The sequence below is a fragment of the Ursus arctos genome, unplaced genomic scaffold, assembly GCF_023065955.2.
Source record: "Ursus arctos isolate Adak ecotype North America unplaced genomic scaffold, UrsArc2.0 scaffold_34, whole genome shotgun sequence".
Classification (NCBI taxonomy): domain Eukaryota; kingdom Metazoa; phylum Chordata; class Mammalia; order Carnivora; family Ursidae; genus Ursus; species Ursus arctos.
Window position 1 is genome coordinate 13,859,104 of NW_026623030.1, and position 13,259 is coordinate 13,872,362.

General features: G+C 53.4%; 1 protein-coding gene across 6 annotated transcripts in view; it reads right to left on the minus strand.

The window, feature by feature from the left end:
* Positions 1-11,005: 11,005 nt before the first annotated feature.
* The window catches only part of UBE3B (ubiquitin protein ligase E3B), a 53,196-nt gene continuing 50,942 nt past the window's right edge, over positions 11,006-13,259 (minus strand). For all 6 annotated transcript variants that reach the window (XM_048221380.2, XM_026515077.4, XM_026515076.4 and 3 more), the window contains one exon: positions 11,006-13,229. In XM_048221380.2, coding sequence (XP_048077337.1) covers positions 13,038-13,229 — 192 coding nt within the window. In that variant the 3' untranslated portion in view covers positions 11,006-13,037. The remainder of the gene's footprint in view (positions 13,230-13,259) is intronic.

Genomic DNA, 13,259 nt, shown 5'->3' on the forward strand with positions numbered 1-13,259 from the left:
CACGCGTGTTCACAGGACGCATACGATTTCAGGAAGTCCACGGAAGCTCCAAGTAAGAATCCCCACTTTAACCACTGCAGCCCGCTCTTGAGCCAACCCGACTCTCAGGCTGCCTGCTCCAGCAGCCGCTTCTGGAGTTCACAGAACCCCAGCCTCGCAGCGTAAGCAGCAGCACTGGGGGCTGGCCGGGGAGGCCACTGGATGGCCTCTGATGCTCGAGACCGTGGAGGGCAGTGAACAGCAGTCAGACACACAGCTGGGCATCGGCCTAGGCAGACTCAGGTTCAAAACCAGCTCTGAAACTTCCTAGCTGGATTCATGATTCTGGGCGGGTCACTCCATCTTTCTCAGGCTTACTTCTTCATCTGTGAAATAGGAAGGACAATAATATCTACCCTGTAGATAGAGGCCACTAAGAGAGTTCAATAAGGCAGTATTATAAGGGCTTAGGGGCACCTGGGTGGCTCAGGCGGTTATGCGTCTGACTCTTGGTTTTGGCTCAGGTCATGATCTCAGGGTCGTGAGACTGAGCCCTGTGCTGGGCTCCGTGCTCAGTGTGGAGACTGCTTGAGATTCTCTTTCCCTCTGCCCCTACCCGCCCCACCCCCAAGCTCTCTCTTTTTCTAAAATAATCTCTTTTTTTTTAAGGACTTAGCACGGCCCCCAGCAAGCCGTTGTTTTGTTTTGAAGATTGATTTATTTATCTGAGAGAGAGAGAGAGAGAGAGAGCCCGCGAGCATGAGTGGGAGGGGTGGAGAGAGAGGAAAGAGAATCCTCAACCAGACTCCAAGCTGAGTGCGGAGCCCAATGTGGGGTTTGATCTCACGACCCTGAAATCTCCATCTGAGCCTAAATCAGGAGTCGGACGCTCAAGTGACTGAGCCACCCAGGCGCCCCAAGTTAACTGTTTTTACAGTCGTTAGGACAACTTGAATTCAAGTTCCAGCCCTGCCGCTTCCTGGCTGAGCCACCTCCAGTAAATTGTTTGACCTTGCTGAGCCTCAGTCTTTATCTTTTATGACTGGGGCTGATGATTCAGCTTCCAAGGGTTTGGGGAATAAGCCCACAGGTTTGGCACATGGGAGCAGCTCAAGAAAAAAAAATGTAGCTATTGTTGAGTTATGTCTTCTCCTTTTCAAAGCACTTTCAAGTAGCTCAGGCCTGGGTGAAGCTCAGGAGACCACTAAGCAGTGCCCCCCGTTGGTCTGGACTTGCCGAGGCTGGGGGACACAGGTGGCCTCAGGGGGGGCGGGCTGGTCCCAGTTAGACCAGAGGCCCTGGCTCCAGGGACACCATGCCCAAATACTCAGTGACAGAGCAATGAGAGCTGGAAGGGATATCAGAGATCACTGCTCCCATTTTACAGATGGGAAAACTAAGGCCAAGAGAGAATTTAGAAGTAAATATTAATAATGACCACAAATCGAGTAGTGATTGTGTCTAGGCATCTTGCTAAGCACCTTACATGCAATAGTTCACTTAATTCTTCCAAGAGCCCACGAAGGTGGTACTGTTAACATCACTGTCATCTCCAAAGTACAGGTGAAAAACCAGCCCGGCTCGGACAAATGGCTTTCTCAAGGTCACACGGCTCTAGGAGGTGGAGCTAAGCTTGATATCAGGGCCCTACGCCCTTCAACGCCACAACTAACATTTACTCAACACTCAGCTACTTGCTCAGGTGTACGCTGATGTGTCTTCTTTCTCAGAACCCACTGACGTCTGTGCATGTATTCTCCCCATTTCACGGGTAAGGACAATGAGGCCCGGAGAGGTGAGGTCGCTTGCCCAGAATCACACAGGATCTGCTGGGGTGATGTGATGGTTATGCCGATATCCTAATAAATGGCTGACATTTATTGAGCTTTTCTTGAGCAATATGAGGAATACTCTATTGAGCAATAGGAGAGCAACTTGCGTGTGCATTTAGCACGCACCCCCCCCCCCCACGGCCCCTCAGGTAGATACCAGCTTTGTTCCAGATACAGACACAGAAACTGAGGCACAGGGAGAGAGCACTTTCCGGTAGGATGCAGCAAGTAAGAGGCCAAACTTGGATTTGAACTTGGATCTGTCTACCTCTAGCATGCTCTTACCTCTCCACAGTGACTCACGCTGCCTGAGGTCTCCCTGTGGGCAGCAGTGGAGCTGGGACAAGAACCCCAGTATTCAGATTCCTGTGGGGAGGCCATCTTGGGACAGTGGTGATGAGGCCGCGATTGACAGTGAGGAAGGGGAGGGGAGGAGAAGAGGGTATCGTAAACCCTGGGGGAGGGGACCCTACTGCCCCAGCTACAGGCGACATCTCTGGGGAAGGGTGAGAAGCAGGCAGCAGTTTGGGGGGCGGGGGGCTTAGGGCAAAGGCAGCCTGGAGAAATGATTGAATAAATGGCAGAAAGGCATCCAGCTGACTCAGGACCTGGGGTGGCAGGGTGACCTGTCCCCCACCAGATGCTCCCAAGGCACAGACCCTTCGGCCCCCACTGCCGGCCATCTGTAGTGCCCACACCGTTCCCCCAGCAAGCAGGTGCCTTTATTCACCATCACCTTGGAAGGGTCGAGCAGACATATGTTGCTAAGGGTCGTTTATTCTTGTTTATAAAATTTATGGCTTCACCTCGATTACACACTGTCAAATCGGGAAGGATTGGCCCCAAAGTCTCTTGCCGCATGACTGCCTCAGACGTGTGTACATCTGTTAACTCCGTAGGAGCTGTAGAGGAAAATAAGGTTGATGATAGCTCAAAAGCTCGCCGTCCCGTCACAAGGTGTGGGCAGCCCGCCTCGAGAAAAGGCATCGGGGTGCATACACGGAAAAGAGGGGGGTCAGGGTCTGCGGGTGGCCACGCCAGGTGGCACCAGGACCCTGCCCCCTCCTGGCCACAGACTCTCTCGGGCCGGCTTCAGGTTGCCGGGTGGGAGAGCAAGAACTTGATTCTGAGGACCCTCAGGAGTCCGGCCGCAGGACCCAGCAGCTGGAGAGAGTTCTGAGCCTGTGGCTCTCCACCCGCAGGCATCAGTGGGGACAGAGAAGCGGGGACTCTCCACTGCTGGTGGGGGGGAATCAGAGCTAGGTACGACCTTGCAGGAGGGCAATTTGGCAGTGTATACGGAAGTCCTAGAAATGTGCGTCCGTAGGGCCGGCGATTCCGTGTCTGAGAATTTCTCCAAAGGAAACAGATATGTTGCTGGAGCCAGCAGGATTTTTTTTCACAGCAGAGCTGCTCATTACAGTGAAAAACTGGAAGCCGTGCCCAAAAATAGGGAGCTAATTGTCAAATAAGGAAAATACTGAACAATAAGGGGCTCTAAGAAACACAAAACTCCTGAAATGGACAGTGTCTATATATTTATTACTATAGAAAAATGTTCACCATCTTTTAAGTGGAAAAAAAAAAAACCCAACCAAACCCAAGTTATACAACAGTATAGTATTGAACGGCCTAATTCCTGAAAAAGAAATAGGTGTGTGGATACACACCAGGAAAAAAATATGCAAGGCTCTGTTCCAGGTGTTAATAATGCCTCTAAGTCATGGGATTATGGGTGGTTTTAAATTTCACTTCTGTTTGTCTGGATTTTCCAACTTTTTTTCTTCTTTTTTAAACAATGTACTTGGGTTGGATTTGACAGAGGCTTACTTGTATAATAAACATGAGTGCAAAAGACAGAAGAAACTGGTAATTGTTTGCCATGCCTGTCGTAAATCATCTGCCTCTCCTGGGATGTTTGGAGTCAGGGGAGGCTGCCCTCTGGTAGCCAAAGCCACGGGGCCCCTCCAAAGTCTAGAAGGCTGGAGAATATGCGCCTGGTCGTTCTGTCGGAGCCAGCTGGCTGCGTGGAGCGCAGCTCCCGTGTGGTCTGAATGTGGATGCTTGGCTTCCAGTCTAAGGCAACAGAGGAGGGAAGAAAGCTGATCACGGCCCCACGGAGGACTGCCCCCGGAGGGTAATCACGCCCACTTGTCACAGGATGCTGGGGATGTTGGCATCCTTCTTTCTCCTCTGTTCGTTGCTGCATCTTTAGCTTGTATGGGCTTTGAGAGTAGACAAAGGACGTTCCCAGTGATTACCTTATATGGATTTTCACCGTGGATTATCGCCCTACCTTCACCTGGACAAACTGGCACCCCGGCGGGTAGCGTGAGGAGTCCAATGTGCCACAGTCAGCAACGGGCAACACCACTCACCCCAGGCCTTCTGCGTCAAATCCAGCTTCCTTTCCTGATTATGTTCTTCGGAGACAGTGGAAGAGCTGATCCCGGGGGTGGGAAGGAAGTGCCAATGCCAGGTGATTGGTAGGGGCTACCTGGAAGGCTGTGTTGAGGAGCCTGAGGCTGGGTCCAGATTCAGCAGAAGGTGTTGGTAATCCATTAGTGATGCCTCACATGGTTTCCAATGGAGGTAGTGGAACAAAAGGTGTGCATTTGACACTTCTGGTTCCTAGGCCAACGCCCTCACAGATTTCAGAGTGCGGACTTCAGAGGCACGCATGGTCTCAGAGTGGTCAGACTGTCCCTCCAAGCCGGCCCTAAAAGTGGCTCTCTCGACCCTGCCATTCCCCAAGAGAGTGAACTGGCAGGACAGATTTCTCAGAGCTTTGAGGTGACACATCAGAGTCATAGATCTTCGAGAACCACATGCTTATAAATCTGACTAATTGATGAGTCAGCCCTGATGAGCTCGCCACCATAATTCAGAATCTGTAATTACATTTCACATTAAAGCATGCAAAGTGAAGATTACAACCAGTGAGAAAGAGTGTGACACCTCCCATCCGCCAGCCGACCCCCAAGCTCTGCCACAATCGTCCCTCCCCGCCCCCTCCTGTCAGCAGGCAGGTGTCCGGGAAGCCATATCCCTTTGGCTGTTTCTTCTCTCAGTTCCCTGTGGGGCTGCTTCCCGCTGTGCTAGGCACCAGGTCCAGCTCCCCTCCCTGCAGTGCTGCATTTAGTGGAGGCAAACTGTTTCTTTAGGGGGACGATTTTGAGGTCACAGTTTACAACGCCCTCCCGCTGAAGACCCCGAAGAGTGTACCTGTAGCTGAACAACGTCGGAGTGTCTTGTTGCAGTGAGAGAGCACACGCGCCCTGGGGAAACGTGGGGTGTTTCAGGAGGACTTCTTCAGCACGTGTTGGACACTTCGGGGGTCGTTCAAGGAAGGAGGGGCAGTTCTGTAGTTAGGTACCTTAATAAATCTTATATAGAAGGAAAGAAGGAATGCTGTTAAAGCTGTAGGGGTGCCCAGCTGGCTCAGTGGGTAGAGCACACAACTCTTGATCTCAGGGTTGGGAGTTCACAACCCACACTGGGTGTAGAGACTACTGAAAAAAAAATCTAAAAAAGAAGAAAAATCTGAACTCAACTTAAAAGAACAAAGCTATAACGGGAAATGCTGGAGGGTCAGCAGGCATAGCCCCCAACCTCAAGGACCTGGCTTGGTGACCCGCCTTGCACATGCGTGTCCCCACCCCCCACACCCAGGGCGTGAGCAAGTATTTGGTCTGGGAAGTAAACTGAGTGCTCATTATATGCCAGGTGTGGGGCATGCCTGACCTCATGTGACCTCAACCCTACGTGGGAAGAATTATTATCCTCATTTTGCAGGCTTGCGAAGGTTTGGTGACTTGCCCAGGTCACGGTAAGGATGTGGCCGGCACCAGATATGAAGTCAAATCTACTTCCAGAACCCGAATCCTTGCCACCGCCCTGGGCACCAGAGCAGGCTTTTGAAGTCCTGAAAATGGCAGGAGCCCTCTTGTGGGTATTTGCTATGTTTGGGGACCCCTCATCCAGTCCCTCTTCTCTTCATAGCCATGCCTCGATTTCCTTTTGGGGATTTACTTTTCCCAATGGAATACAATTTCCATTGGGGGGGGTGTCTCTGTCTTGTTTTCGACACAGCAGAAATGATCTTATGGGTTTCCTACTGGTGTCTGTCTCTCCCAAAGTCGACTGCATCCTAGTGCTTAGTTAGTGTTTGGCACACAGCAAGTGCCTGACAACATTTACTGAATGGATAAACGAAAGAATGACATCAGTGCCTTCTTCCATCTTTTCTCTTTCCCTGAAGATTGGCATGATCTGAACAAGGGTGGGTTCCTGTTCCGCCGAGCCATTCCTGCCAAGTCCCGAGGAGGCTCTGCTGCGGTCTGTTCTCTAAGACTCTGAGCCGCCCTGCCTCCCGCTCTGGCTCACCTCTGGTTCTCCCATCCTCAAAACCTGCCAATAAATCCCTTCTTGGTCTCCATAAGGCAGAACCCTAGCTGATGGAAACCACTCCCGTGGTGGCTGGAGGTGGGTAGTTTCCCACTTGCCAGTTTCACAGTGTGAACCTGCCGGGATAAGCCACCCAGCTTATTCACCAGGGGCCCGTTTCAGCCAACCCAGAAGGAAGACCAAGGAACTCTGGCCATTGCTGTGGAAGCCGTGGCAAGTTCACCGTCATTATTAAGATGGTTCGAGGGCTGAGGGGCAAGGCCTTCCTAGAAAAGACACCACTGTCCCAAATGGATCATGCTCCCAGATGCACGAAGGAGTTGCTCTGGGCATTGACCTTGTCCCCTCTGGGTCTCCGGCTCACCTGGTGAGGAGAGGGGCTCAGCTTGTTGGGATCAGAGCGATGAACTAAGGAAGTGGTGCGGGTGGGTCCTGAAACTCCTGCAGCTGCCTCTGGTTGGGGAACTTGGGTGGGGGAGGGAGAGGCAGCGTAGCGGCAGAGCAGGTCCCCTTTCTCTCAGGTACACTTCCAATCCAACCTGGCCTCTTACCTCTGTTGCTGGGGACGGCGCTGCTCCGGAGATTGTCACCTCTCCCGGTTTTGCCAGGACTTGGGGAGACGAGAGCTCTGGGCTCCTCAGCAAGTCCTTAAAAATGTTATAGGGCCTTATCTGCAAAGCAGGTGCAATTCTGTTTCCAGCAGTCCCCTCAAGGCAAGATGGGACGGGAATGAACACCAGATGCAGAAAGGGACAGAACAGCTCAGGGCTTTGCTCAATCTTGATCCCATTGTCCAGAAGGCTCTCCCACTCCTCTTTGCCTGCTCAAAATTTGGTCAGGGCTTTGGAGTACGCGGCAAAGCAGGGTTCGAATCTTGGCTCTGCCACTGACAGACTCTAGGGCCTTGGTCGAGGGTCTTGTCGTCTCTGAATCTCAGCTTGCCTAGCTGTGAAGTGGGCATCCTAACAGTGTGGCACTGGGGGCAGTGATCATACTATGTGCTCAGGCATCTCTTTCTTGGGTTAGCTTTGCCTCTTCCGCCAACCTGATAGCAAGCTCTGTAGGACAGGGGTGTCCGCATTCTTCCTGGCTGTGCCTCCAGCACCTGGCGCAGCCTTGTGTCTATTTTTGGATGAAAAGAGGCAAGCCTGAGCTCCCTGGCAGTCTGGCTACCTGGGCTGGCTCCTGGCTGGGACACCCAACTGCTGGGTCCATTGAGCATCATCTGTGATGGGGACGAGGCCATCTGGGTTGCACGGCACACCCTCACTGCCCCACACGGGGTGATGCTCCCTTGCTGGCACAGAGTCCCTAGACAAAGCGTCACTGTCACATGCCGCCCCCCACCCGTCTCTTTGCCTTCAACTTCAGGCTCCCCTCCCCCTGCTTGGGGGCCCCTCTCCCACAGCCCCCTCAGTCTCTGCTTGCACCCAATGACTTCTAACCCTCCCCAGCTCTCCCACACTATCGCTCCCAGCGCACGGGATGTCCAGCAGATTGTTCTCTGCGGAGGCCAAGCTAGTGGAGGTAGAAGGGGGCCCTCTGTCATCACAGGGACCCAGGGCTGAATCCTACCTCGGGTGCTTTCTAGCTGTGTGGTCTCATGCCAGTGAATCCACCTCTCTGAACTTCCACAGCCTCATCCGCAGAATGGACTACCCAGGGTCCCAGGGTGGACAACTTGCGAAGGACCGGGGGACGACCACTAGTTGTAGGATGCCCTTGTTCCTACCGTCAGTGAGAGATGGGATATGTCTCCCGCTACTCACCACCTCACCTTTGGTCTGGCGGCTTCCTCCGTCCCAAATCCCTCCCTTCTTGCCTCCAAAGTGCAAACCCTCTTTCTAGGTGAAAACAAAGGAACGCATCCTTTATGGCCCCCTTCTCCCTAAACACAGATGACCCCTCTTTTGACTCGGAATCACTACTTGTCCCAATACGATGGAGACACAGTTTAGGCTGTGACTCACACCCGTTTTTCAGATGAAACAGCGAGGCTGGGAGAGGTGGTCAAAGCTCCTGCAGCCAGTGAGAGGCGGGGCTGAGCTTGGCGCCCAGGTCTGTGTGACCCCACCGCCCCAAGCTGCCTGTGAGGTAACCAGGAGGGTTCTTAGTATGAGAGGTGATTTTACTGATGAGAAAAGAAGATTTGGGGAGTTGGAAACTTGTCCAGAGTCACTCACCTGACCTGAACCAGATTTTGATGCACAGTTCAGGGTCTTACCCTACCTGCCTGAACGCTGGGCCCTGGTGGACTCCTGAGTGTGGTGTGCGGGACCACGCCAAGCCGTCAAGAATCCAGGACCTGGGCGCCCCCAGACCTGCTGCATCGGGATCACCCCGGTGACTTGTGGGCATGTGGACTTTTGGGAAGCTCGGATTTTGATTTCCTCTGCAGGCATCTTTGGGGTCAGAGCAGCGGGTCACATCTTCCGCGGGGTGTCTCCTGGTGTCACTGGGTTTTCTGTCTGGCTGTCTTGGTGGAGGGTCTGGAAAATGACACAGATCTCATCCCGGTCTTCCCAAGTTTCTGAGTCTCCCTATGGCTCAGAGACCACCCGACTGCCATGGGCTGGGAAAACTAAGAAGGGAAGGTGGCTGCTGGTTCCAGATTGTGGGGAGAGGCTGGGCCGAAGTGTGTGCTGGGAGCTCAGGACATGGCGAGGGCTCAGGCAGAGGAGGCAAAAACCCGAGGCAAAGGTGAAGCCCAGCAGATGCTCCTTGGGATGTCCTAATACCTGTGGATGCCTCCTTGCAAGGAGTCTGAAGGACAAAGATAATTCCAGAGCGAACGTGAGTTAGGTCTCCGGAATAAAATAATGGCGACAGACCAGCCACGAATCACCATCCACAGAGGGCCTGGCACAGGATGGGGCTCTTCAGGCCACACTGCATGCTGGCTGCTGCCACCCCTGTTGTATGGAAGAGGGAGGTACAGCCCAGAGATGCCAGGGGCCGTCCCCGGCCTCGCGGCCAGTGAGCCCTGAGAGCTCAGGCTCCAGAGTCAGTCGTGACGCAAGCACAAGCTTATAAAAACTATTACTTCTCATGATGCTTATAATGAGCAAGTGACTTCATCCTGACTCTGAAGACCGGAGAGACCCGCGGATCCCGACTGGGCCTCCGTGAGTGGGAGTGTGGGAGTGTGAGGTGGCTGGAGGCCATGCAAGCCTGGAAACGCCTCGGCCGATTCCCCACAGGCAGCGTGGAGGAGGGAATGTGGCTCCCTGCCATTCTGCAGAAGTTCCACTGGGAGACCGCGGACGAGACTTGGCCATAGGATTTCTCACTGCCCTGCCGTGACTGTCAGTAGCAGCAGAAGCTACTAGAAGTTGGGCCAGGGCCTGATGGACAGGCCACAGGCAGCTCTGTTTTCTTCTAGTGCAGGCTGAGCAAATGGAGGCGGAGGTCTAACGTCTGATGCTGACTTGGTGCCAGGAACTGAGTGTAGTGCAGGCCACATGTTGCTTCACACAATCCCCCGCCCCCTGAAGTGGGCACCGAGATTCTCAGGAGGCACAGGCTGATCCCGGCACCGAGCCAGGGAAGGTTCACATGCGTCTCTGTGGTCCTGAGCCCTCGCTCGGCTTCCTGAAAAAGTGCACCACACGAACCACGGTTCTTCAGCTGCTCCTATCGACCTTACTTTCCAGGAAGTAAGTCTGAGGTCTAAGTGAGGCCTGGATCCACAGATGAACCAACCTTAGAGATAACAGGTCTGTCCACAACCCCGCCACACACCGTTAGCAGCAATGACCTCTGCTAAGTCAACAGGACAAAGACAGGCTGATGGCTTTGCCACAGTCAGAAACACGGGGGAGAGCAGTTCCGCCTCAGTATCCTTAGGCACTTGTAAGTTCTGTCAGTGTACTAAAATTGTCTTCATTTAAATAAATTTTTAAAAAACCCACTTGTTTTTCCTAGTTTTAAGAACTTTCTCTTTGCCGTGATAACATGTAGAGGCCAAAATGTCACAGAACGAGGCTTTGGATTTTTAGGTAGGAGTGTCTCACTGGATGCTACCGACGTATCTGGGGAGGTGGGTTCTTCTCCTTCGGCGGTATAAATGCTCCACGTGAGAAAACCCGGCACACACCAGTTCCTCTTGGGTGCCCAGGCATTCTACCATAAAAGGGCCATCAGGCTTTCAAGGCTTCTGTCCTGAGTCCCTGGATTTCAACGGGGCAGCCTCCTGCTCTGACCCTCCCGGGGCTCCAGGCCAGAGGAGGCCGCAGCCGCCGCAGACGAGGGGAAAAGCCAGCTGAGGAGCTGGAAAACCAGGCCGGTTTGAGATGGGTTTTCTGCTGAGCGTGAACGTGGGCGGAACAGAATGACACAGGGCTGTGTGTCCTGCAGGTACAGTCCTCAGGGAGTAAAGCCGCGCACACGTAGCTGTAAAATTTGCCTTCAGATGCTGTGAGTTACGTGGATGGTTTTCAATGAACACACACCTGCGCTTGTATGTTTCTGTGTAAAACACGTAATCCGGCGTGATGGCTGCCTCGGGAACGTGGGGGAGAGGGACCAGGGCCTGGGTGGTGCTGAAGGTGAGCTGAGCTTTATCCGAAATGTGCTGCCTCTCAAAACGGAGCCGGCAGCAGACGGAACACTGGCAACCGCTACTAACGCTGCGTCACCGGTGAGACTTGGGTGTCGTGTTTTCCTCTCAGTCGTCTTTCCACTGCAGGAGCGTGCGTGCCCTTTAAGCTCCAGGCGCCCCCTCGGGAGCTACCCAGGCACGTGGTCCTAAAGCGCTCCTTCCTCCGATAAAAAGCAGAACACAGCCATCACGTGAAGTACAAATTTAATAAAGCCTTTGATCACGTTTTAATCCCTAGGTTATCTATGAAACCAAAAAAGCCCCCACAACTTTTTAGAGCCATCAAGAGCCACTGAGGTGTCAAGGAACACCAGCCATGTAAGTACAGACTCAGTGTTTTCAATAGTGCAACATTTCCAACTATTAAAGAGAACAATTTAAATGAAATTACAAACCACCCCTCCTCGTCAAAAGAACAAATAAAGTTGGTGTCGGTGCTTAGAAACCACTCTCTCCCCAACCCCGCACCGGCGGATTCTCAGATAATCAGAGTCAAGATGGGATCGAACGTCTCTGTGCGGGCGGACAGTCATTTGGGCCCCGGCATCAATGTACAAACCTGCTCCGCGTACACACACGCACACGCGCGCACACACGCACACACACGTTCAGAGGAAGTCTTCAAAGGAGTCGGGTATTTAAAGTGACAAATCCATAGAATCAGAGTTTACTAACACATCTTAAACAATAATAAATTCCTGTCTGTCTTTAAATTCCTTGCTATCTTTCCATCAAAGTAAAGCACAAACTCTTTTCCAGAGAAGCCCAGGGGCTCTAACGGAGCGAGGCTTGGGCCCGGGCAGGACACGGCACCTAGCTGCAACCCTCTGAGGCAGGCCACGGAGACAAGTCTTGCCCGCTTAGCTGCCAACACGAAGGTTTTTGCCAGAAGGTGCTCTGCTGACTCGGTAGAAAGCTGCAAGCCCCCAGCCGGCTGCACAGGGTAGAGGAAGGACCAGGCACTCCTGGCTTCGATCTTGGTGGTGGGGATGCATATGGAGCTTGACGAGGGGGGCGAGGGTGGATGGCTGTCAACAGACCATGGACACGCCTTTGTCTCAATTCCCTGGATCTAGAATAAAGTTCTCATGATAAGCAGGAAGAATGAGGGCAGAGGAGCACACTGGGTTGGAAGAGAAAACGAAGTAAAAAAAATAAAAACCAAAAAAACCCAACCCAGAGTTTCCTCAGCCTTGGGAGCTTCCATCAGTGCGAAGGGCTCCCAGTTCCCCGTGCTGAGGCAAGTTTCTTGGGATTTTACCATTAATGGGTGGAAGCCACGGCCCCAACAGGCTGGGTAACTCGGCTAGTGTTTGCTCCTTACTAGACAACAAGGAGGCAAACAAGCAGTGGGAAGGCAGCTGCCCCCTTAGGGATCAGCAGGCTTTGGGGAACAGCCAGCACCCTCTGGAAACGGAGCTGCTCTTAAGGGCCAACAGGATTTTTCTCCCAAAGCCAGGATGACAATGTGAATGCATGAGATGGGATCAAGCCAGTGGGGGTGTCCTGGTTGCTCGGCCGGCTGGGGCCTCAGAGCATCCGAGGCGAGACTGGGGGAGGGGCACTGCTGCCATGTGGAATGCATGGTTTCAAGGTGGGGGCAGCACCCCGAACTTGCTCGGCAGGCACCTCTGCTTCCCTGGGGAGCAAGTGGACCTGGCTGACTGCAGAGAGGCCGCTGTGGACGGGGTGGAGGCAGAGACTTTGTTGAGTGCATAGAGGCTTGGCAAGGCCTTACCTGAGTAAAGAGTTTTCAGAAACGGAAGGAGAGCGTCTCACCTGTAGTGGGCTTTGTGCACTCAGGACCGTATTGTGAAAACCGCTCTGGACTCTTGGAGTTCCTGGGACTTATTCATGCACAGCTCACTCAGAAAGTTAAGGAAAGAAAAGACTCACCAAAATCCCAAACTATCAAAAGGAGAAGGCCCTCTGTGATCACAGGCCTGGGCTTCAAGCCCTGGAAAGTAGGAGAAAAGGACCAGCGCTGGCAGAACCTGGAGGTTTATTCTCAACACCCTTCCCATCAGTGTCACCTGGAGAATGCTATGGAGTTGTCATGTGTGTCCCAAGTAGTTGAGGCCACAGGGGAGTCTCATGGCTATAGAGAGTGAGAGGTCACCCGGCTTGTCGGTCACCCGCTCCTAAGGCGAGCCTGCCCCCTGGAGCTGGAGGTCCCTGGGACCCCAGGAGTGGGCCAGGGCAGGTGGCGGGAGCGGGAGCTAGGAGAGCTCGAAGCCCGTGTTCATGCTGATGGCGTAGCGCAGCTTCTCCCGGAGGACGCTCTTCTTGCTGTAGTTGGGCAGCTTGAGCAGGTTGAAGCAGGTGGAGGAGGTGGGCAGACGGCCACCCGGCTCCCGCTTGCGGATGGTGAAGAAGCCCCGGAGGACACTGCCCAGGGTGTCCCCCGTGTCCTGAAAGCACACACCAAGCCTTGGTTGAGA